This window comes from Musa acuminata, chromosome BXJ2-5 (genome assembly GCF_036884655.1).
Source record: "Musa acuminata AAA Group cultivar baxijiao chromosome BXJ2-5, Cavendish_Baxijiao_AAA, whole genome shotgun sequence".
Classification (NCBI taxonomy): Eukaryota; Viridiplantae; Streptophyta; class Magnoliopsida; order Zingiberales; family Musaceae; genus Musa; species Musa acuminata.
Window position 1 is genome coordinate 1,973,776 of NC_088342.1, and position 22,173 is coordinate 1,995,948.

General features: G+C 37.0%; 1 protein-coding gene across 3 annotated transcripts in view; it reads right to left on the reverse strand.

The window, feature by feature from the left end:
• The window catches only part of LOC135612080 (tRNA ligase 1-like), a 36,183-nt gene that overhangs the window by 11,860 nt on the left and 2,150 nt on the right, over positions 1–22,173 (reverse strand). The window contains exons 1-17 of one of the 3 annotated variants that reach the window (XM_065107858.1): positions 22,021–22,026; positions 21,863–21,913; positions 21,608–21,690; positions 21,422–21,521; positions 18,344–18,422; positions 15,606–15,729; positions 14,518–14,624; positions 14,155–14,283; positions 12,113–12,177; positions 11,807–11,971; positions 6,849–7,009; positions 6,706–6,737; positions 6,379–6,560; positions 6,021–6,100; positions 2,885–2,950; positions 2,479–2,765; positions 1,831–1,938 (exon numbers count right to left, since the gene is read on the reverse strand). In XM_065107858.1, coding sequence (XP_064963930.1) covers positions 1,831–1,938; positions 2,479–2,765; positions 2,885–2,950; positions 6,021–6,100; positions 6,379–6,560; positions 6,706–6,737; positions 6,849–7,009; positions 11,807–11,971; positions 12,113–12,177; positions 14,155–14,283; positions 14,518–14,624; positions 15,606–15,729; positions 18,344–18,422; positions 21,422–21,521; positions 21,608–21,690; positions 21,863–21,901 — 1,807 coding nt within the window. In that variant the 5' untranslated portion in view covers positions 21,902–21,913; positions 22,021–22,026. Of the gene's footprint in view, positions 1–1,830; positions 1,939–2,478; positions 2,766–2,884; positions 2,951–6,020; positions 6,101–6,378; positions 6,561–6,705; positions 6,738–6,848; positions 7,010–11,806; positions 11,972–12,112; positions 12,178–14,154; positions 14,284–14,517; positions 14,625–15,605; positions 15,730–18,343; positions 18,423–21,421; positions 21,522–21,607; positions 21,691–21,862; positions 22,154–22,173 lie in introns of those variants that run through there. The other 2 variants (XM_065107856.1, XM_065107857.1) reach the window with 2 other exon arrangements.

Consider the following 22,173-nt stretch of genomic DNA (forward strand, 5'->3'; position numbering starts at 1 on the left):
TTGGATGTACCAGTGTCGAACAGAAGGCCATGAACATCAAAGAATGGGGCATGGTACCACATCAATGGGTCTTCCGAGCAATAACCAAACTATGCTCAGGAGGGGAGAGCACAGTTTCTGTCGTAAATGGGATGTGATCCCAAAGGCATGACCAAAGCTATCGAATAAGCTATCAAAGTAAAGGAATGGGAATTTGGGTGTAACAGATCAAACTATCCAAATTCTCCTGAACTAAACAATGGAGCATCAATGGGAAGTCCCTTCGAAGTGCTTAGAACCCGACAACCATCCACTCCTCACCTTTGGGTGATTGACTAAAGGTAGTATATCCTCTTATTGCATTACCTAAAGAAAGGGAAATAGTGCAAACCAACTCTGCCAACTCCTCAACTGAAAATGTTCAGCGGCAAGTTGGAACAAGGTGGGAGGATTAAAATTGACTCATTAGTAGAAGATAAGAAGCGCGTTGCAAAATGAGATGATCAAGTTGCGGCATTTAAAAAGGCTTTGTTGAGGGCATCGAAGGAATAAGTAGGAGAATATCATGCGGATACAACCAAGCTGTTTTGACACATGATGATGCTTGACTGTTGCACTCATCGATGTTGTGTTACAGTTGACTATCTCATAGGCAGCTTGTGCAGTGCATAAAGTAGTAATGTCAGCCCCATATTGCTTTCTTGGCAGTGTGTGTTTTTCTTTTTGCCTTCTAAAACTCAGAAATATTTCTGGTTGTGTGACATCGCACACGGGAAATAACCATAATAGTCCCATTCTTGGGTTCAAAACAATAAACCCAATAGTGAATAGTACCTTGACCATACTCCCTATATGCAGCTCTTCTTAATTTACTTCATGTGTGGCACAATTTTAGATGACGAAGGAGCATTATCAGTCATCAATTTCATGAACCTATAATTTTAATCTACAACTATCTAATGTTGGGGACTATGTCCCACAACAAGTTCTAAAGAGTTAAGATTTCTGGTAATCTAGCCACTCGTATGACATTTATAATTTGGACTTTTACTTGGCATATACTTATTCCAGCACCCTTTACAATCTTTCTTACACATTTTGTCTAGATATATGATTTATCTATAATCCGGAAAACAAATTTTGATTCATTATGGAGAAAAAAAACTGTTTTTATTTAAAACCAAGAGGGAGTAAATAGGTCTGACAGTTAGGCTCTTACCGGTCAACAACCTGTTTTGATGTGCTACATAGGTGCATAATGATACTGTACCAGTCCATGAGAGTAACTGCACCAACACTGGATTGAGATTTTAGTCATTGGTTAAATAAGTCCACTAAAATCTTAATATTTGACTGAATGGGCCAACTAAGTTCTCAATCCATGATTCGAAAGTCTACACGCCAAAGAGTACCCAACTGAGGAAAACAAAATTTTAAAATGTGCCAAACACGTACGAAATCATAAAGAAGTATAAATTTACATATTTTAAATATTTGTCTGGCTGATCCCATAACCAAAATTTGTTGTACTGGCTGGAAGGGCATAGTAGGCATCACTGCATTGTATCAAGCTTTTGGAAATGCAGAACAGAACAATCACAAATTGTGCACGTGTATACAGAGATCATGGGCAGTGCAATCTTATGTATTAGCTGTCCAGAACCTAGATAACTATCTGATTAGAACAGTGTGCCAACTGCCAACTATTTAAAACATGATAGAGCAATACCATTCGGAGAAATAACCAGGACATGTATTTTCCTGCTCAATAAATATATTTAAAATCATGAACAGTAATATATCACTGCATAATATTCATCATAAATCTAAGTCTTATGAATATTCACAAACCTTTTATAAGATCACCCATCAAGCTGTGCACAGGGCGGTTATCGCCGAGGCCACCAGGAGCATTCAGTATTTCTTTGCATAGAGCAGACTTAGCACAGCCTGGTATACCTGATAAGGTAGAAACAAAAATAATAAGGTGGAATAAACTTATCAGAATCATTAATGAAATGATAGAGATTCTTGAAAAGGCACAAAAAGAAAGCAAGCTATTAGTATGGTACAGGAAACATCATGCCTGAGAAGAAGCAGCAGAAGAAGTCTGATGTCTCATTTGACCTTAATCGCTTACCTTGTAATCTCAACCAACCGTAATGTCCTAAATCTACTCTCTACATAAAATTAGAACATCACTTCCTAGACCAGTCTAACCACTTAGAAGAATTTTGCATTTTAAATTTTTAATAAAGAGGCCTTTAAGTAATATCACTGACATAGTAATTGTTCTTTTTCCTACTGCTAACATTATCTAATTGTTTTACAAGATGCATTAAGCTTGTTTCGTAACTATTCAGCCACTATGTTGATAACAGTTGAACTAAAATAGTCTGCCAATAAAATGCATATGAATGGTCAAATTCCTCCAGAAATAGTTGCAGAAATGCTTTACTACAGAAAGGAGGTTGGCACAACCAGATGTAAAAGATATACCTGGAAAGAATACAATAAGACCCTCATCTTTCAGAACTGTATCCTTGGCTGCATGAGTGGGACTTGAAGGTGCTTCCACATCATGATGAATGTCACCTTCTTCATCTCTACCTGCCTCTATTATAGCCAATAAATTCTCAGTCCTAACCAAGTTGCCTGCCGCTCCAACCAATAACTGGTTTTGTGGACTTCGAGTAGCATATTGCTCCAGGAAGGGCTCTGCCTCACTAAGGTAAGTTGATGTCGACAACTGTTTGTTTCCATACTTCCTTCGTATATAAACAGCCCTGATAATGGTAACAGTTCAATCAATGCACATGTGGGGAACGCTAATTTGAATATCAAGATCATAAAATCCAGGTAGATATAAGCAACAAAAATTTGACTATCAAGGAAATGCTAATACCATTCGTCCAACATTTTGCTAAGCTCTCGCTGCTTGCCAGCTGATGTTCCCCATATTTTCATCTGCCTATCAAATCAAACAAAAGGACACTGTTTTTATAGCGAACATAGATTCAGAAGATGCTCCAAATGTGTTAATGATATGTTATTTGGAAAAAAAAAAGAACAAAACTTGTCAGCGAGATTAACATATAAGCAAATGCTTTCTCCAAAACATGAAGAATATGTATAAATAATATTGATCAAACGTGAGAATTACAGCATTAACTGACTAAGTAAACCAAAAGAAATAAAGAACCAACACCTAAGGTTAATTGAGTTACAGGCTTACAGCATTTACTAAGTGGGTTGAAGGACCTTCACTCTTCCAGCATCGGGCATAGGGCATGGGGCATGGAAACATGAATAAGATCATGGTTTAAAATGCTGATCAAATAAATACATAACCAACAGTATTTATAGTCCAAACAAGTACTGGAAGTGGACAAAGTAACTCAGTATTGTTTAGTATGACACTCATTTTATTGTTCTAATAATTATATTCAGAGATACCAAGTGATATAGGTCAACATACTGCTTGGAATTTTGATATCATGTTGGTCTGACGTCTTACTGAAACCACTAATGAACCAGTGTTTAAACTAAGAATTTTAATTTCGAGTGATACCACCCGATACATATCGATCTACTGGACGGACCGCTCACTACTGGGCAGTACTGTTGATCTAGCCCCGTATCGGACGATACGGAGCTGTATCGAGCAGTAAAAGTCGAAATATCGATAATGATCGATTTCGACCATCGCCGCCCGCAATCGGGCGGTATCAGCCTGGCTACGACGAGGGAAGAAGAAGCGTCGAGGGAAAAGGCGCTCGAAGAAGAGGGAGAATCAAGAGAACCTCGACGCTTCCCGATCCAGGAGGTAACAGAGAGACGACGGCTCGGCTTCTTCGCCGCGTTCTTTGCCGAAGACCGAAGACGCCTGCAACCTTTGTCGAAGGCCGGAGAGGTCTGCGGCCTTCGACATCTTCACCAAACTGTCACGGACTTAGCTCGTTTTGCCTAAGTCGTGTAGTATCCTTGCATTTCCGTCCGCAAAGGTCAGCCTCCCTAAAACCTCACATGGTCCCTTAGGACCTATAAAAGAGAAAACGAGTTAGAGAAAGTGCCTCACTCGAGATCCACAAGCAAACATTTCCGAAAACACCTCATATACAATGCAAATACAAACAGACTTTACAAGCTCTGAACGGTTGCACAACAAAGGGTCAAACTGGTCAACTACAAATCGAATATCTCTCACAAGTGTCCACATGACACAACATTTATTTACAAGCCTAAGAAGGCCACCAAACCCAACTAAAATGGGACTGTTAAGCCTTCGACCGTTCCTCTACATGCTGTGCAAAGCATGAACAAACAGAAAGACACGGACATACACAAGTATTACATCAAACATCTTGTTTAGAACTTTGTCCGTGACAAAACGCCACAGATGAGGAGAAAACCACGTACGCCTCCTCATCTGACACGACGAGAAAAAAAAGGAGGCAACGTACAAGTATATATATATATATATATATATATATATATATATATATATATATATATATATATATATATATATATATATATATATACACTGAGTGGTACACCCTGACGTACCATTCGATATGCCTGTACCATACTATATCGAGCAAATCTCGAAAAACCAATGCGGTACGAAATTAAAAACCTTGGTTTAAATCTTTGGGTGAGATGCCTCTCTCTCTCTCTCTCTTTGCTTTAAGGTCTGTCAAGTGACTGACACAGGGCAGTAGAGCAGCAATAAAGTGGCCTGCTTCCTCTCTTCCTCTTATTATTCTTCTCATCTCATCTTATTCTTTTTCATCGGTGGCAGCACAGAATCCTAGGCACATATAGTATGTGTCCAGGATGTTCAGGATGCATACAAAGTCCAGGGAACAATGACTGAAAATCAGTCATTGGGTCATCTAGCACTTATAATGTCAGCACAGGCAAATACAGGAGCTCAAGATAATAGAATTAACTTTTGGTATCTTACTTATTCTTTCAATTATGTTTTACCTAGTACATACAGATAACAGCACCATTTAGTTTTCGTTTAATGCACAGCACTGGATAGTGGATCGACATTTGCATCCACCAATGTACTTGACCTACTAACTGGAGGTCAATCCTCCTGAAAAAAAATGTAGCGGAACTTTATCCAGATTACTGAATAAATTGCTTGCAATTTACAGCTCTGATTATCATAATTATCAAACACATCTAGTATTGTACCTATCTTGGTTCGTTTAGGACATTTGAATTGTAACCAGAAAATAAAGCCTTCAACAATTATGAGAGCTGTGAATCCAAAATGGTTTTTGGAACTATTAAAAATTTTAGGATTTGTTATTTTGTTCATGGTTTGTTCACCTTAGCAGACCATGCATGTAAATTTCTTCAACATATACAAATCTGTAAATTTCTTCCACTACTTTCTGTATTTAAATGATTTTCAGATGACCTGTTACTAAAGAAAAAAAAAGATAACGTTTCAAGTAACAATTTGCTAAACTCTTTCCTGGCTTCAATATCTTACAAATATATGAAGTCTTGTAACTACCAAATTGATAGTCCAAACAATGCTGACTTATCCACTGATGTCATTTGCTTATATATTCCTACAAAAGTCCAACATATAGTTACCGTAGAGTGTCGAAGCTTCAGTAGCTTCATCAAAAATAGTCAGAGACCATTGTTTTTTCATTTACTTGTATGGGCACCATTACTAAAAATAAATGATACTAAGTTTATGTTGGACGTCCATCTTGGGGGTTTTACCAACGAAATTAATCTTAGCTAGATGAAGATGCAGACAACTAATATTTAAAAAGTATTGGTTTTTTTATTGGATAAAATGCAGAAAAATAAGATAGACAACATGACCAAACAAAAAAAAGAAGAAGAATGATACTGGAATGCATGATAATGTCACAACTAGAATGTGATCTTTGTAATGACATTGTCTCCTAAATATTCAAAGATATTTTAAAAGAACCTTAGTAATTACAAAAACATAATTTACATATTTCCACGATTTTGTTTAGAATAAAGAAGTGGATGCTTGCCTCAAATAGTAAGTTTTATAGGCCGACGGACCATCCTTGAAAAGTATAGATAAACCATTTCGGATCAAGAACGTCCTTAACTGCACATAATAACAAACAAAAATAGTACCCAAAAGAAAACAAGCTTGCTCAGAGAAACTTTTTCCAGAAGTTAACAGATATTGGTTGGAATTGCAAAGACTTTGTTAATAATAAAAATATATCCAGAATTCCAGATTCCAGATTACATGATAGCCAGAGAAACACAAATACTAAATTCCTATTGTAACTACTGAATGTTGTAGAAAGGTCTCTGCTAACAGTAACAACTGTGTCATAATGCTCATGTGCTTCATATCACAAAAGAAAGAAATCATACCTTGTATGTCAGAAATTTTAATTTGATCATCAGATTTGCATCCTCATCTGCAAGACCATCTGCCACAAATGAACTGGCCTCGAGGTTGCCATTAATATTCTTCAGTAAAGAATTACTGTCTTTTGCAAAATCAGTAGCTTTTTCTTTGTTAACTTTGAACAAGTTAACATCGACAAAGAAACCTAACATCAAAAGAAGAAATACAGCAGCTCTTATAAGAAGAACCATGACAGGAAACTAGGTCTACAGTGTTAGATTTCAATAGATAATGAAGAAATTGAACATAGAAAAAGAGGAAAAAGAAACTTATGGAAAGAGGTCTCATACCCCTGTATAATGGCCACAATCCTCGGTTTCTCCTGGAAGATTAAAGAAGCATTTATAGTTCAAAATACATGGATGTTTACAACAAAGTTGTACACATTTGAAGAGAAAAGGTTAAATAATCTTGGGAGATAAGCAATGTGTACCTCATCTCTTGCTGATATCTTCGGAAAACAGAATCACTGTGGATATGGATAACCATCTTATAGTGGATATTGTCACTTGATAAGGAGTTGACTTTGTGGAAGTTGTAGTAGCACTTAAAAGCAGCAGGAAAATGCCTTTGTCTAATTAAGCGTATCATCTCCTGTTGCAAATTTAATATAGAATCATGTATAAGACAACAAGCTGCTAGGGCCTTTAAAAAAATAAAATTATTATAACAACTGACCATCCACCACAAAATGCCTATTATAAGCAGAACTGCATAAATTGAACTGTTTCTAAAGCCAACTGTAGGAACTTCACAATCTATCATGGCCAATGAAATGCCGAAAATAAAGAAAAAAGAAACAAGGCCCAACCCAGACCCCACTCTCAATGCCTGAGGCAAGACAAAAGTCCTCTTTTGGTTCAATTTATTTTCTTCAAATTGATCCTGCATGATTATTACTTAGCATGCTTGTATAAGTAAAAATAGGCAGAATCTAATTCAATCAGAGCTGATGCAACTAGAGACGAACAATGAACAAGCCTATCAGTATTCACTAAGTTGCTTTCAACGTCAACAAGATCACTAGAATCATGCATGCAAATCCAATCTAGAAAATTTAGTAAAGGGAGAACATACAAATTACTTTCAAAGGATTTTGACCCATCGATGAAACAATTGTGGCCTTCTCAAGTCATTCTTAATTGAGTGAGAAAGTAGTGTTATCAAGCTCCCTCAGAGAGTCGTACGAGTAATAGGACTTTATCATTTTACAGTTACTTCTGAAAGTACTTTCGTTATTATTATTGTGATATTTCAGGGAATCTAGAGTGCAATTCTAAGTCTATTTGTGTCCGGGAGCCTTAATATAGTTAGAGCAAGTTGTTTGATTATGAGGATGTATTAATAGTAGTAATCTCTTTAAATGATTGGAGGAATGATAAGATTACCAAAAAAAGGAAAGAGTTTAATCTCAAGCCCTCTGGATAATATATAAATGGTTATGAGACAGGTTTTTCATTGACGCACTTAAATATTCATATAAGTTACATATCTCTTGTTTTTTCTCACTAAGAGGCAGGCCAATCTTGAAATGGAGAAAGCCATGATAGATAGATCATATACTATCAACTGGTATTAAAGTAAGGCAATCTACCATGTCTTCTGACATCACCAACTACCGTGACAAATTGCATCTTAATTGTGCAAAATCACTGGTGGAGATTCACCACTATTTCATACCAGAGACAAATCTTAATGCTGCAAGGAGTGCAAGTCATGTGCGGTAAGAACAAAATGTAAGAATGTGAGGATTCCAAGATACATTCTCAAGGGTCAACAATTATATGGCATCTTCAACACATTCTACCATCACCTCTGGACCTTGAAAGAAATTTTAGAAATCTCGACAACCCTCCACATTGGCATGGAGTAGTCAACAGCTTGCTCAGGAATCACACTATGAAGCAAGGTTCTAAATTTCGAATGATACCGCTCGTACCGGGCGATACGTACTGGTCCGCCAACAAACCGGTACGCGGACCACTCGCTACCAGGCGAAACACTTGATATAGTCCTATATCGGACAATACAGGAATGTTTCGGGCAGTAAAGGTCGATTTCGATCATGACCGCTCGGCCACTATCGGGGAGTACCAACCTAGCTGCGGCGAGGGAAGAAGAAGCGTCGAGGGAGAAGGAAGAAGAAAGAGAGAGCGTTCAAAGAAGAAGGAGAAGAAGAGGGAGAATCGAGAGAACCTCAACGCGTCCCAATCCGACGTTGAATTCCCTCGACGACCCGATCCAGGAGGTAACGACCAGGCGACGGCTAGAGCAGCTAAAAAGGTGGTCTCCTTCATCGCCTGGTCTGCGATTTCGCGGCTTCTTCTTCGCTAAAGGCCGGAGACGTCTGCGACCTTCGGCGTCTTCGCCGCCTTCTTCACCAAACGCCGCATATGAGATGAAGGAGATCACATTCTTCTCCTCATCTGAGGCGACGAGAAAAGGAGGAGGTGATGTCATCCAGGCAACATACGCCTCCTTTTTTAAATTTTTATATTATTTTTATATTTTTATATAAATATATATATATATACATGTACCACTTGACACTCCCGTACTGAGCAAAGCTCGATACACTGGTACGGTACGAAATTTCAATCTTTACTATGAAGCCTCGGACCAGCAGCAATTTACCAATTTTAGGCCATCCTGCTGATATCAAAAGGCATTTAAGTGAAGCCTAAGTGCCTCGATGGGCCCTGGCGGAGGTACCTTCAACTAGGTGCTGTCTACACAAGTGGCTCCCTGGTTCGACAGCATAGGCCAATTAGTAAAAAAAAAATCCACAGCGAATACCTGCATGTTACCATGGGATCTTTACAGCAAACTTTCCATCAGCTGCATGTCCTCTGTGTCTAGTAAATCTCCTCCTCTGTTCTCTCCCTTCTGTTTTCTCTTCCCTCTTTCCCCTCACTTCTTTCTCCCCTTTCTATGCAGGTTCCCTGTCACCCTCTCTTTAATATTCCCTCTAGGCTCCACCTCCCCTCCGTGCTGATGCAACTTCTCCCACTGCTGCTGTCCACTCCTCTCTTTACAAGCACTTTTGACAGCAGTTAGCATCATCCAAGAGGCCAATCAACTATCAAACACGTATTTATCCGAACATGCAAGTAGTGAGGCACCCATGCTACCAGTTCCAATGCAATTAAAGCTCGATTTGACTAAGAGATCCACTATCTCATCCTGTGCAACAACTTCTGAAGATTCATTTCACACCTTGTCCACATCCTGAAGATCGACATGACAATTTATTCACTACAATGGAAACCATATTATCCCTCACCCACTCGATAAGAAAAAGGCAAAGACAATGACGAAGGATATAATCTAATGGCATGGTCCTGAACTATCGTTTTCACATACGAGGTAGATACAAGGGCTGGGAAAGTAATATGAAGCAATTATCAGCTCATTCCAAGTTAAGTTAGGGAAAAGGAGGTATATAACTTTCTAGCCATGTTTTATAATTGGTTTGAAATTTTCAATTTTCCATGTAATTTGGGAAAGAAATTGTCAACATTTTTTCAGTAATATTCAAGGAAATATCTAGAATCTGATTTAAAGTCTAATTGGCATCATACGGTCCTAACACTCTGACCATATTTCAATAAATCAGGCAAACCGATACATACCGCTTGGTACACGGGTACGTGTACCAGAACAAAGACCATGGACAGTACACTTGCCAAACATGGTTTACTCTATAGACCAGGCAGTATACTCAGTTCCTTTTTTTTAGTTTCTACCCATTAAAAACCCTAAAATAACCCCACACCGAATCAGTACTCCACCACCATTTCGTCGTCAATACCTCTTCCCCCTCTAATACATCAGAACGGACTACTATCGACCCAACCATTGACAAGGACGAGTCGGTAGACGAAATTGAAAACCTTGATGCTAATACTCTAGACTATACAAGTTGTCTAGCAACTAGGAGTAATATAAGGAGAGCTCTAGAAGTCTCTTTTAATGGGTTTTTGGGGGCTGACAAGATTAAATAAAAAAAATCTCTAGACAGCCTCTAGTAGAGTAAAACTTGTAGTGGCGATAAAACACTAAGTTACGATTATGACTCTAGTTATCTTCTTTTTGTAATGCAAATTTTAGGTTAATTTCCTCCTTTTTTTTTACCTTCTTGGGGATTTGAGAAGACCTTTTGTGCTTAAATTGGAGAAAGCCTTGACAAGCGAAACTGATGCTCTCTTGTATCTTGGATGATAATATTTAATAATATGGTAACGAGTTGACTCTACAAGCAGGTTGACTGTTCTTAAAGATTCTAATCTTTTAATGGATAAAAATTTGAAGTATACAATCATGCTTTCCTATTACTTTCATGGTTCCTTCCGCCCCCTATTACTTGTGCAACTTATGCTATCTGAAGTTAAAAATTCTTGTCAAATGGTTGTCATAAGTCCTCTTTGTAAAATAAAAAATTTTGCAACGAGCTGGCACTTGGGAAGTTAAATATCAAAACTGTGTGCATCAACATAAAGCTACACTGATCATTTATAATCCAATCCAAGTTTCAAAATGATTCACAACAGGAATTTGACTCAAAACCATCCAAATTAATACTTCATTCTTAGTCAAGGAACCTACAAAGAAACCTAAAACAAAGAAACTAAGATAGACAGACTGTATCGAGAAATAATGATTAAAATATCAGTTGGAAAGGTATGGTCAACCAGGTTTTTGTTTTTCCCAGTCCAGCCAATGGGTGATAAGCAGACCATACGTCACCAATCAGTTTCTGGATTACCATAAGTAGCAGTGACTTTTGGTTTAGGCAAACAGAACCATGTAGAGGGCTGGCATTCTCACTGCGGTCACGTTTCGCAACAACTTCGCCTCATATGGAGGTATAGTCCAGCATGTTCTAAAACCCATGCCAGGTCCAAGAAATCATTTTTTAGGGCATAAAAGCCTCAATAACAATGAGTCTCTTCAATCCTCTATTATTTTTACAAAGGAAAGGAAAAGAAGAGAAGAGACGAAGAGGTGAAGATAATTCTAGTGAAACCAATTGGAAAGATACGAAAACAAATTCTCTAAAGAACTACAATCTTGACCAAGCACATGAAAGCCTACAGATTCTTCCATGGTATAAGAACTTTAAGAGATAAACAAAATCAGATCTTAATTTCTGACCTAGAGATGGACCATCATGCACTATCTACGTCAATTCTATGCTTCTAGACAAGAATTAGATTGTGTTCTCCATACAGACAGAAACATACATAATATACAAATTATGCAAAGTTTCATTGTTATGAAGCAATGATAAGCTAGGATACCAAAATTGTTTTGAATGTGTCATGCTCTCATGGCTAAACTAAATAGAGCACTCCACATAGAATTATAATCAAGAAAGTCGGTGCACCATACCTGCAACTTTGTTGTTGCATAGTCAGTAGGATGAGCTTGTAAAAATTTTGAAAGGACTGATCGATCAGCTTGACGAGAATGGACACCAGACTCCTCAATCCCAAACCAATCAGCATAGTCAGGGCACATAGAGGTGCCAGCATTTTGAAGGAGTGCTTTAACTTGCTGCACAGTGTACACACACAAACAAAAATAAGAATGCCTTAAACAATAAAAAGGGAGGGAGTAGTGTCATCCATCAAGATGAAAGACCTTTAAAGACAAAAGAAGAAGGCTGAGGGTCCAAACATCATCAAGGTGAATTACCTGCTTCTCATCTGACCTATTTGCAGCACACACTTCTCGCAAAGTTGGTCCTAGATCAAGTCCAACTGCCACCCAAAACAAACAGACAAATACAATCAACAAGACAGACATGATATCCAAAATAAAGTAAAAAAAAGGAATGAAAAAGGTATCGTCCAAGGATTGCAAAACTGTCCTGGTACCACAGTACATACCAGTGTATCCTTTATCAGTATGATGGCATGGACTGGACCTGTACCAGTCTGGACATGGACTGCTCCAGGTCTAGGACCTACTATTGCAGTTCTTGGTATTATCTTCTTTGATATAAACATGGATATTCTTTGCGACCAATGCACAATCAAATCATCAGCAGATTCAACCATTAATTGTGTTTTAAAGAACACCATTCTATTGTCAGTTCATCAAGTAAACATGGACTTATTAATTGTGCTTTCTTAGAAATATCTATTAGACATCCATGAGATGAGCGACAATCCAGTCAGGATACAGTAACTTATTAATGTCAAAATTTCTCCCTCACACACTAATGAGATTCAATCATCTCAGCCAGCAAACATGGACTTTTATCATCGCATAAATGTGAAACAGTCTCCTCAAGTCAACTTGTAGAGTAGTATTCAAAAGATATAAGGTATGGGTTGACGATCAAGTAGAATGCAGGTATCATATCCTGGTGTCCCCGACTTGCATGGACAACGTAGACCCAGAATTATATCTGTGGCTCTGCCATTACTCGCTAGAAGTTGAAAGTTGATAGAGACCAGAGGAACATACTCTGGAGTCTGGATTACCAATAACCACATACATCCTCAAGTTTTAACATCCCTAGAACTTTGGATAATTCTGAGAGAAGATTGCTTTCGAAGATGAAAGATTTAAGAGCTGGAAGTAGAAAATAGCATCAGTATTTATTATCGGAAAGAACTAAATTATGAAGAGAAAAAGGGGGCAATACCAACAGTGAAGGTGGAAGTGCATAATTTCTACTGTAGCTTTATCATGATACAAACTTTATATTTTTCTTTCTGGTGTTATATGGAACTATACCACCCAGTACCACCAGAAAAAACAATAATAAATTGCATACAGGCCAAACTGACAAAGATGGTTCAATATCTATCCTTGGTTAGTACATACCCAGTAAATATTAGTCAGTTAAACAGATCTGTATCAACAGATTAGAATACTTAATATTTGTCTCAAGGATTTTAAGCATTAGTCCAGTACTCCAGTATCAATTTAGGTAATCTATCAGGCTCAGTATACCGGCCAGTAATAACAATACATACCACTATCACCATATAAAACAATAAAAAAAATGAAATGATATGCAATGGTATCAAGCCTTCTTGTCAAGCTGATAAATTCAATTCTTGAACTAGTTGACAGAATTATATCAAACAGGTTCAGTCTAATCAGACCTAAAATATATAGGTGGTAACAGGACAACTCAGCCATGACCCTTGTGTATGAGATCTGGATACTGCAGGACCAATGAACATCTACGAGAAACCATATAAGATGTGGAGAAAATGATACATTTCAGTTTTTTCTTCTTCCTTCCTCTTCTCTCCTTTGTTTTCCTTGTCACTTTTTTCTGACTCATTATCTATCAGAACACAAGAAGGTCAGCCCAATGATGCATCATGTCATGCAAATGGCACATCCCATGCCAGCCACCAGTCAACATGAGTGTGCCACCAAAAAAATTGCTTGCATATCAGCTAAAAAGAAAAAGGATAAGAAAGGGGATGTAGCTGAGGTGTCGAGGTTCTGTGTATTGATTCAAAATGCGGATGCTTTACTTTGATATCTTTTAACTTTTCAGATTGGTTTCACCTCTTCTGTTCACTGACTGATTTCTTCATTCCTATTTCTGTCACTTTTAAACTAACCCCTTTAAATATATATGATGCTAAGCTTATCTTTCATCTTGGCATCAAACACGAACAAACTCCATAACTAAATCCCACTAACAGATTGCACATGACCAAAATGCTGGGGAAAGACGTAGTTTTGGAAGTTGGAACCCAGCTCACCTCCATCTAATGCTGGCGGAGGGAAGTCTTTCAGAACTTTCTCCATATGTTTTGAGCTATCACAGCTGACAACACGGGCAACCAACCCTTCCAGGATCTCGCCTTGCACCTTTATGTGATCTTTTGACCCTGCAAAAGGAAAAATAAAAACATGTCCAGCTGTAAAAAATATCATGGAGCACATGACCAAAATTTTATGGAATACAAAGAAACAAAGAGTACTTATGAGTTAAGACTTAAGACTAGTTAAGAACTTAACCAACACCAGAAATGAAAGCTTTTCAAGTTTCAGCTTGGCATCACTAGTAATTAGAACATTAAACATGAGGTAAAGTAAATCTTGCAGCAATTAGTTATTATTACCAGGCACAGATATGTCTGCCACTTCATTGAGAGCCTTACACACAGTCGTCGCGGTTCCTTCTTCACACAAGGCATCATATGCAGCAAAAAAAGATGTGACAGATTTCCTAAACAAGAAAAAAGACGAGAATAAAAGAGAGATTGTTCAAAGATTTAAAAGAAGTTACACAACTTTGAACACTAGGAAATAGAGATGTGAAGATAGAACAGAATAGAGCAGTAATGGCCAAACAAGGGTATTAAAACCGACAACCCACACCACTAAAAGGCTAAACAAGAAAAAGACAGAGAACATTTGGAATTGTACAACCCACACAAACTCTCCATTTTAGCATATGACTTGGTCTAGAAAATACCGGAATAAGTTGGCAAAGAAGCAAATAATCACTGTAAGGAAAACAAGGTGTTTCCCTTGCACAATTTGATAAACCTCAGGATCTATGTTGTTAACAATATATTAAAATTTGACATCCAAGATCCCTTGGACAATTTGTCATATTAATCATCAAAGACCACTTTGGGTTAAAAATGGCTGCACAACCAACACAGTTTCAGCAGCCAAAGGGAAGCCAATGCCAGATACAATACCAGTTTTGCTAATCATAAGACCAATATGATACTAGTATAATGAGTGGCATACCAATCTATAACATCCGATATCATTAAATAAAAAAAAACAAATTGTGTTGTACCAATATTGAGCAATATTTTCTGAAACCGATACTTGATTGGATCAGTAAATACTCGTTTGCACCAGCAGAAGCAGTTAATATTTAAATCCTTGGGCTACATTATGTCAATACTTCAACATGTTTTTTCGCTTTTTGTTTAGATTTGAATTTATCTAGATCTACACTGATTGAATAAATATAGATATCTATTTTAAAAGAAAATTTAATCAAGTAGCTGGCGTTTAAAGTACAATGCCACCCTTATTCATGTCAGATGCACGGTCTCATTTTACCAGCTCCCAAAAGCAAACTCATCAGTGAAGGAATATCTATTTGCACTTAGTCCATTTGTTATAAACAAATCAGAAAATTTATTTTTAACACTATCAGGTAGTATAATAAATGACCAAACTCCACCTTGTTGAGAACAACCAAACATGATTTGTGGGGAGACGCCATTTCCGGCAGAATGCAATTAACTCAGGAGTAGAGTAGAATTTTGGCTTGCCATGGCCCAAATCTGTTACAGCTGTGATCACAACTGTCAAAAATGTGAACAATACATCAGAACGTCATAACAAAAGCTAGAACTTCTTGGAAAAATTATAATATTAAGGATAAAAAGAATGATATCATGAGGTACAACAACAAAAAAAAGGAGTTAAAAGAAATGGAAACAAAAAAGATACAAATACAAGGAAAAAGCCATTGGGGGTTCCAGGCAAATTTCCGGTAACGAAGCAACTATATTAAAATAATTAAAACATCAGAAAGAATGACAATACAACTGATGCTGAACAAATCTCAACAACTTGAAATCAGTATCACTATCTAACTAACCAAGGAAAAAGTATTTTAAAAAAAGATGCAAACATGAAACAAGTCAAAGAAAAAAGTAACAGAGAGGAGCTCCTAAGCAAGCAAGAAAAATGTAATGAGAGAATAAAGAGACAAAAAAAATATCAGACTTCGGAGTATGTAGTATGAGCAAGAAAACACATACTGCAACCATAGCATATGTCATAAGGTGATAGACAGGAATACTTCAGTGTATGACCATTAATTTCCATGGACAGTCAGAGTACCAGGGCTCAAAAACATGAACAAAATTTTCTCACCAGCCTAATCTAAACAACCAACTAATAAGAAATTTAAGATAATAAGTACTATTCTAAGCATTTTCGATTGATAAAACCAGATACTGTAAATTTCCACCTCCAATATAAAATAAATAATAAAGAAAGAAAAGAAAAGTGAACCATACAAATTCTGACCAAGGAAAGAATCTTGACTTTGACAAATAATTTGTAAAAAATCTCAAATAATGTAAATGAATCACTGCCTTGGTAAACCAATGGAAGAATTTTGCAGCACAATTCACAAGTCCAGACCTCAGACAAAACTAAACTAAAAGCACAGTATGTGGTCAGACTTACTTTAGACTAGGCCTGAATCTCTTGAAGCTGAACCCAAACCATGACCTTTCGGTATGGTTTAGCTTCTTTGGTAAAATTTATCCTTGTTGATCTCTAAAAATCCTCAAATTGTTCACTAATTTCATTTCTAGTTTTCCATAAGTTGAAGCAAATCGGACGTAGTTCAATATGTCAGCAGACCATAGGCTCTGTAATTAATCAGGGAACAAACAACATATTTTCCAAAGATTTAAGTTCCTTCAACATGAGGTTCTGGTTAGCTGGTGAAAAGATACATGCCAAATTGCCAAATGTTGTTCTGAAACTCAACACAAGAGCAAAAAAATGTAAAATCTCAAACAAAATTGCTACATTAGAATGCAATGAGCTTATCTAACTTCATTCTCTCATTCTTGAGCTGAAAACAAACATAGAACTATATTATTGCAAGACTGAATCAGTCAATTGACTCAAAGTCCAAACTATAAACCTACATCAACCTTTTCAGGTTGCCAATAACCTCTCCTATTGCCTCTGCTGCCTCGAGACTCACCGAAGACCAGCAGCCATCTTTAAAGATTGTTTACTGTTCAAATCAATATAACAACAAAAGAACTATGATAGTTTTACTTCTGTCCTTATCTAGATTGTTTACTGTTCAAATCAATATTACAACACGAACTATGATAGTTTTACTTCTGTCCTTATCTGGTTCATCCTAAGTCTATTGAACCCAATTTATGGCCGATAGAGGATTAGTTAAATTTGACTCAGTATTGTATTTGAAGTATCGTTTCTTGTCACAATAAAAAAAGGGTGATGCCAATACATTGTAGTACTAATGCATCCAAATGTTAGAAAACAAGAAACTTCTCAAAAAAAATTCGCAAGGATTACATGGTCTTCCTCTACAAAGTCAATGAAGCAAGACACATGCTTCTACAGCCAATGTTTTCTGTACTGCCCGAAATGGTACGGTCCGGGCGTGGGCCAATAAACGGACCACCCCATTTCGGGCGATCTAGTTAAAATAATAAAATAATGCAAAAAATTGATGGGGCTCTGCCCACATCAGCATTAAAAAAAGAAAAAAATATATTAGGGCATGCAAATGCAAACCCTCTTCTCGCGTAAGATGCCGCCACTTCGCCATTGCTGCTTTGACGCTTCCTCACCGCTACCGTTTCAACGCTGTCATTGCCTCACTTGCACTTTTCCTCCTCTTTCTTCTTCTTCCTCCACTTTTTCCTCTTCTTCCTTCTTCCTCCTCCATTCCTCCACCACCCCTTCCTCTTCTCCCTCTTTTTCTTCCTTGTCGAACCACCAGTACGTACCAACATACTATGTGTCAGTACATCAGTACATACCGGTCCGATAAAGTATCAAAACAAGTCTGATACTCGAAAAGGCAATCCTAGATTACAATTACTACTATATATTTTACTTTCATTTTCCTAACCAAATTTGGGGTAGGTCAAACTAATCATTAGTTAGACTTAGACTTACATAAAAATTCTGGTAAAAAAGAGTAAGAGGATATAGGAAAAAAGACAATAGACCATAGTTAGGAAGGAAAGCGCATAGAAAGGAACCAACTGTCAAGTAAATGGATTATGCACAATTTTTTTGTTAAGTATAGCTATACTCATGTCATTATGAAACTATTGACCATGAAAACACATAATACAATCAAAGAAACTCTGATGCTCTAATTAGCTAAGGCAAAGGAAATTTTTGTACCATAATCATCGAGAGGTCGCTGCCCATGGTCTCCTAAAACAGCAGTTACCAATTCCATTGATATACAGATTCGATTTTCCTTGAGAAAAAAAATGAATTGGTAAATGACTGTTCCAAAATACATGCCAATTCACTTGCAAAATACAATAATGCATTTTTTATGTTTACGTCAACACAACTCAAAAGACCTAACTAGAAATGCTGAAAATAAAAAGAATAAAACAATATGTGTGGAGGTAAATACAAGAAAAGGATAAAATTCTTTTTTAGGGTAGGTATACAATAGATTGATAAGATAAATAGAACTATATTATGCTCTTTATGATAAGGATCATCAAACAAGCAAAACACCTCTCTTAAAATGATTAATGGTTGACACCAAAAGAAGTTGGAAAAAGTGCATAAGTTATATAAAACTTAACATCCAGTACCAAAACAAATTTATAATTTCTTATAATCGACTAGGCATTCAGTCACTCTGAATTAGGTCTGGCCAATGAAAATATGACAATCAAATAAGCTCCTAAATGAGAAAATAGGGATGTCAAAATATGACAGTCTCTGCCTAGTTTGGAGCATGCCATCACTCCACCACACTAGGCAATCAATGGACTAGACCAGCTAGATCCAATCTTATTAGAATATGATACTAATCGAGATCGTAATTGAAACAATAACCAATGTCATATTAGATCTTGAAATCTTCTTCATCAGCATAATCCCATGTACAAAAACACATAATAGATCATGAAACAACCATGTAAACACACCAAAGTTTTAAACACCTATCTAATATCAGTCTCAACATCTTGGCAGTTACCCAAACAGGAAGTCTACTAACATCTGCTTCTCAGCATCACCAAACTATTAATAAGAAAAGAAAAATAACTGAATACCATTCAGTACCAAATGATATGATGGTGCTTGGTTGAATCAGTCAGCATGTAACAATGCAACTGATATTCTAAATCATGATTCATGCACGGTATATAATACATTTGTCTTCTGAATTTTGTTATATAAAAAACAGTGTTTAATTTACTCTGATTGATTCGGAAGTGTCTCTATCCTCAAGTGAAATTCTTCAAAGTGAAAAGAAGGCATACTCTAAGAAGCACGGATACGGGTACGGGACACGGACGCCATGATACGCCACCAATATGTTACAAATTGGTTTATTGAGAGGGAAGTATTTTTATGGAATGCATATGGATTTGAAGTATAAATACTTCTATTTCTTTTATTTATAAGAAAATGAATAATATTTTCTATTCGTTAAGAATTATGTTTTAAATTTTTCATACACATGCATCTACATGTTCCTTACAACTGGTTTCCGATAGACCAACACTAATTTGTCGTTTATCATAGCCAACAAATTTTCATCCTAGAATTTTACTGTAAGGCAGTTATACATATTTCAGTTACAAACAGATACAAGAAGGTTAAAAGCTCAACAAAATTTCGGAAATAATAACAAATGCATCAAGAAAATTGTATATTCCTGATCAAGGTTATATATCATACATACTCCAAGATTCTAATATCTAGTTTGAATTTATGAATGCCCAAGATCTATTCTAGACAATCCTATATGCCCCTAAGATTAGTTTCCATCAAACTAGCATTTGAGAATAACCATCAGCATATTAAAAAGACCATTTTTGCCCTCTTTCTGAAATGAACTCTAACAAAGTTTAAATAATATAAAAGCATAATTATTGGTGTCACATATTGTTCATGTCATCCTTACACAGAAGCCACCCTAAAGTTTACTTAATATTCCCTTTTATTGAATATATTCGAAGAGACATCATTAATGTTGATGTGACAAAGTACAGTAATGCATTGGCACTAACGTGGCATTGTGACATTCACATGGCAATGACCTGAAAAAAAATTTGCATCTATATGTCATGTGAATATTGTGCCACCATTATGAGAATGTCATGTCACCACCTCAGATATCACAGCAACATGATGTGGTGAGAACAGCGAAAACTATCATATGAGGGCCCTAATGTATGCAAACATTTTATTATATAATTTGAAAAAATCATATTGTTGGCCATGTTTATTATTTAAGCTTATATGCAGCTTCTGATAACAAGTTATAGGTTATCAAAACCTTGTAGTAGAAATAAAAATTTGGAACTCTTGAGGGTACGGAAGAACAGCAAAGGTTTGCTAGTACTAGTCCGAGCGTGAACTAGTACAAGGAGGGCCCCTTGTTTCTGACGGTCAGGTCGTACTTATTAAAAGAACACTATCTAACACTAGTTTAAGGCTCAAATTTGCTAGCCCTCTTCGCCCACGAGCTGCCTGCAGCTACTTGTCACTGCCTGCCACCTATCGTGCATCATCGATTCCGGGTGTGCTTCTTGTCCTCTTCTCCTCCTCTTCCTCCTTCCTCCTCTAACTCCACCTGCCTCCCCTTCTTCCTCCTCTTCCTCCACTGCCTCCTCTTCTTCCTTCCTCTTCCTTCCTCCACCACTTCTCTTTTTTTATCCTCTCCTATTTCCTCTTTGAGTATATGGTACGCGCCAATATACTGTCTGTTGGTACAACAGTACTGTCATACTGATTGGTACAGAGTACGGCCAGTGACTGATACAGGTGGTCAATACAAGACAGTCCTTGGTCCAAAATACCGACGACTTACTATCAATAATATATACAAGGTATCAAACAGATGTGTCCCAAAGGAAAACATGTTAAATGTTACTGATCTTAAATTTTCCTACTTCAGCATACCCAAGGATTTTTTTTTTAGCACAAGCACGTGCTGACACTTTTTTAGCTGGGCAACACACCCTTGTGCTAGCCGATTTATGCCAGAAATTTGACCAGTCATATGCTAGCACCACCAGCAAGGGCCAACATGGTATGCTGATACTTCTTGGCATAATACACTCTGACCTGTACTAACACATGCCAAATGGCACCCTTGAGTACAGCTAACAGATCTCTGGCAAAATCATTGATAAAAATTTGTTGTACAATACTTGATATACCTTCATTAACGAACGTCCAAAACTATGCAAACTAAAAGCTCATTAACAAAATTATAAACAGTACCTCCAGAAAATTATTAAATTGTGCTTGCATTTTTCCTGCTTCAGTGCCCCACGCCTCAAGAAACATTCGACTTAGGACAAAAACACCAACTGCAGTGTAACTATATAAAAGCAGTCTTTAGTATCACCTGTTGAGGTAGACAAATCAAACTTCAATAATAACTAAACAAACTTGTTCCAAACATACATGTTTCCGAAACTGTTCTTTGCATAAGCTCCACCGTGATGACCAGCATACATAAAAAGGGAACCAGAGTGCTTGAGAGACACCTGCAAAAATCAGAAGGTAGAACTAAATACAAATATAATAACATATGGACTTAGCAAATTTGTTCAGCAAATATTCTTCTCCAATATCTTTTACTTTTCAGATTTTGGCAACCAAAAAAGAAAACATAAATATACTAAAAATCAGAGGAGCCTAGAGAATCAAATGTCATACCTCTACTGTAGCTTGACCATGAGAGACCATTTCTATCATTCTTATTCTAATCTGCACATCAAACACAATAACCCAATTAGAACATTCTTCAAGAAGTACACGATCAACTTTACCAACTAAGCAAATTATAGTTATCATATATGAGTTCTAAATGGCACATGGTTTTAAATCACGGAAGAGTTGCCCCTTTGCAAACTGGGTCACCAGGTTTCAAGTCATGAACGTAGCACATTGGCCCTCCCAAGACCTTGTGTCACTGAAAACCGCATGCTCTCGCCACCCTTTTTCCAACTGAGAGATGAAGCTGATGT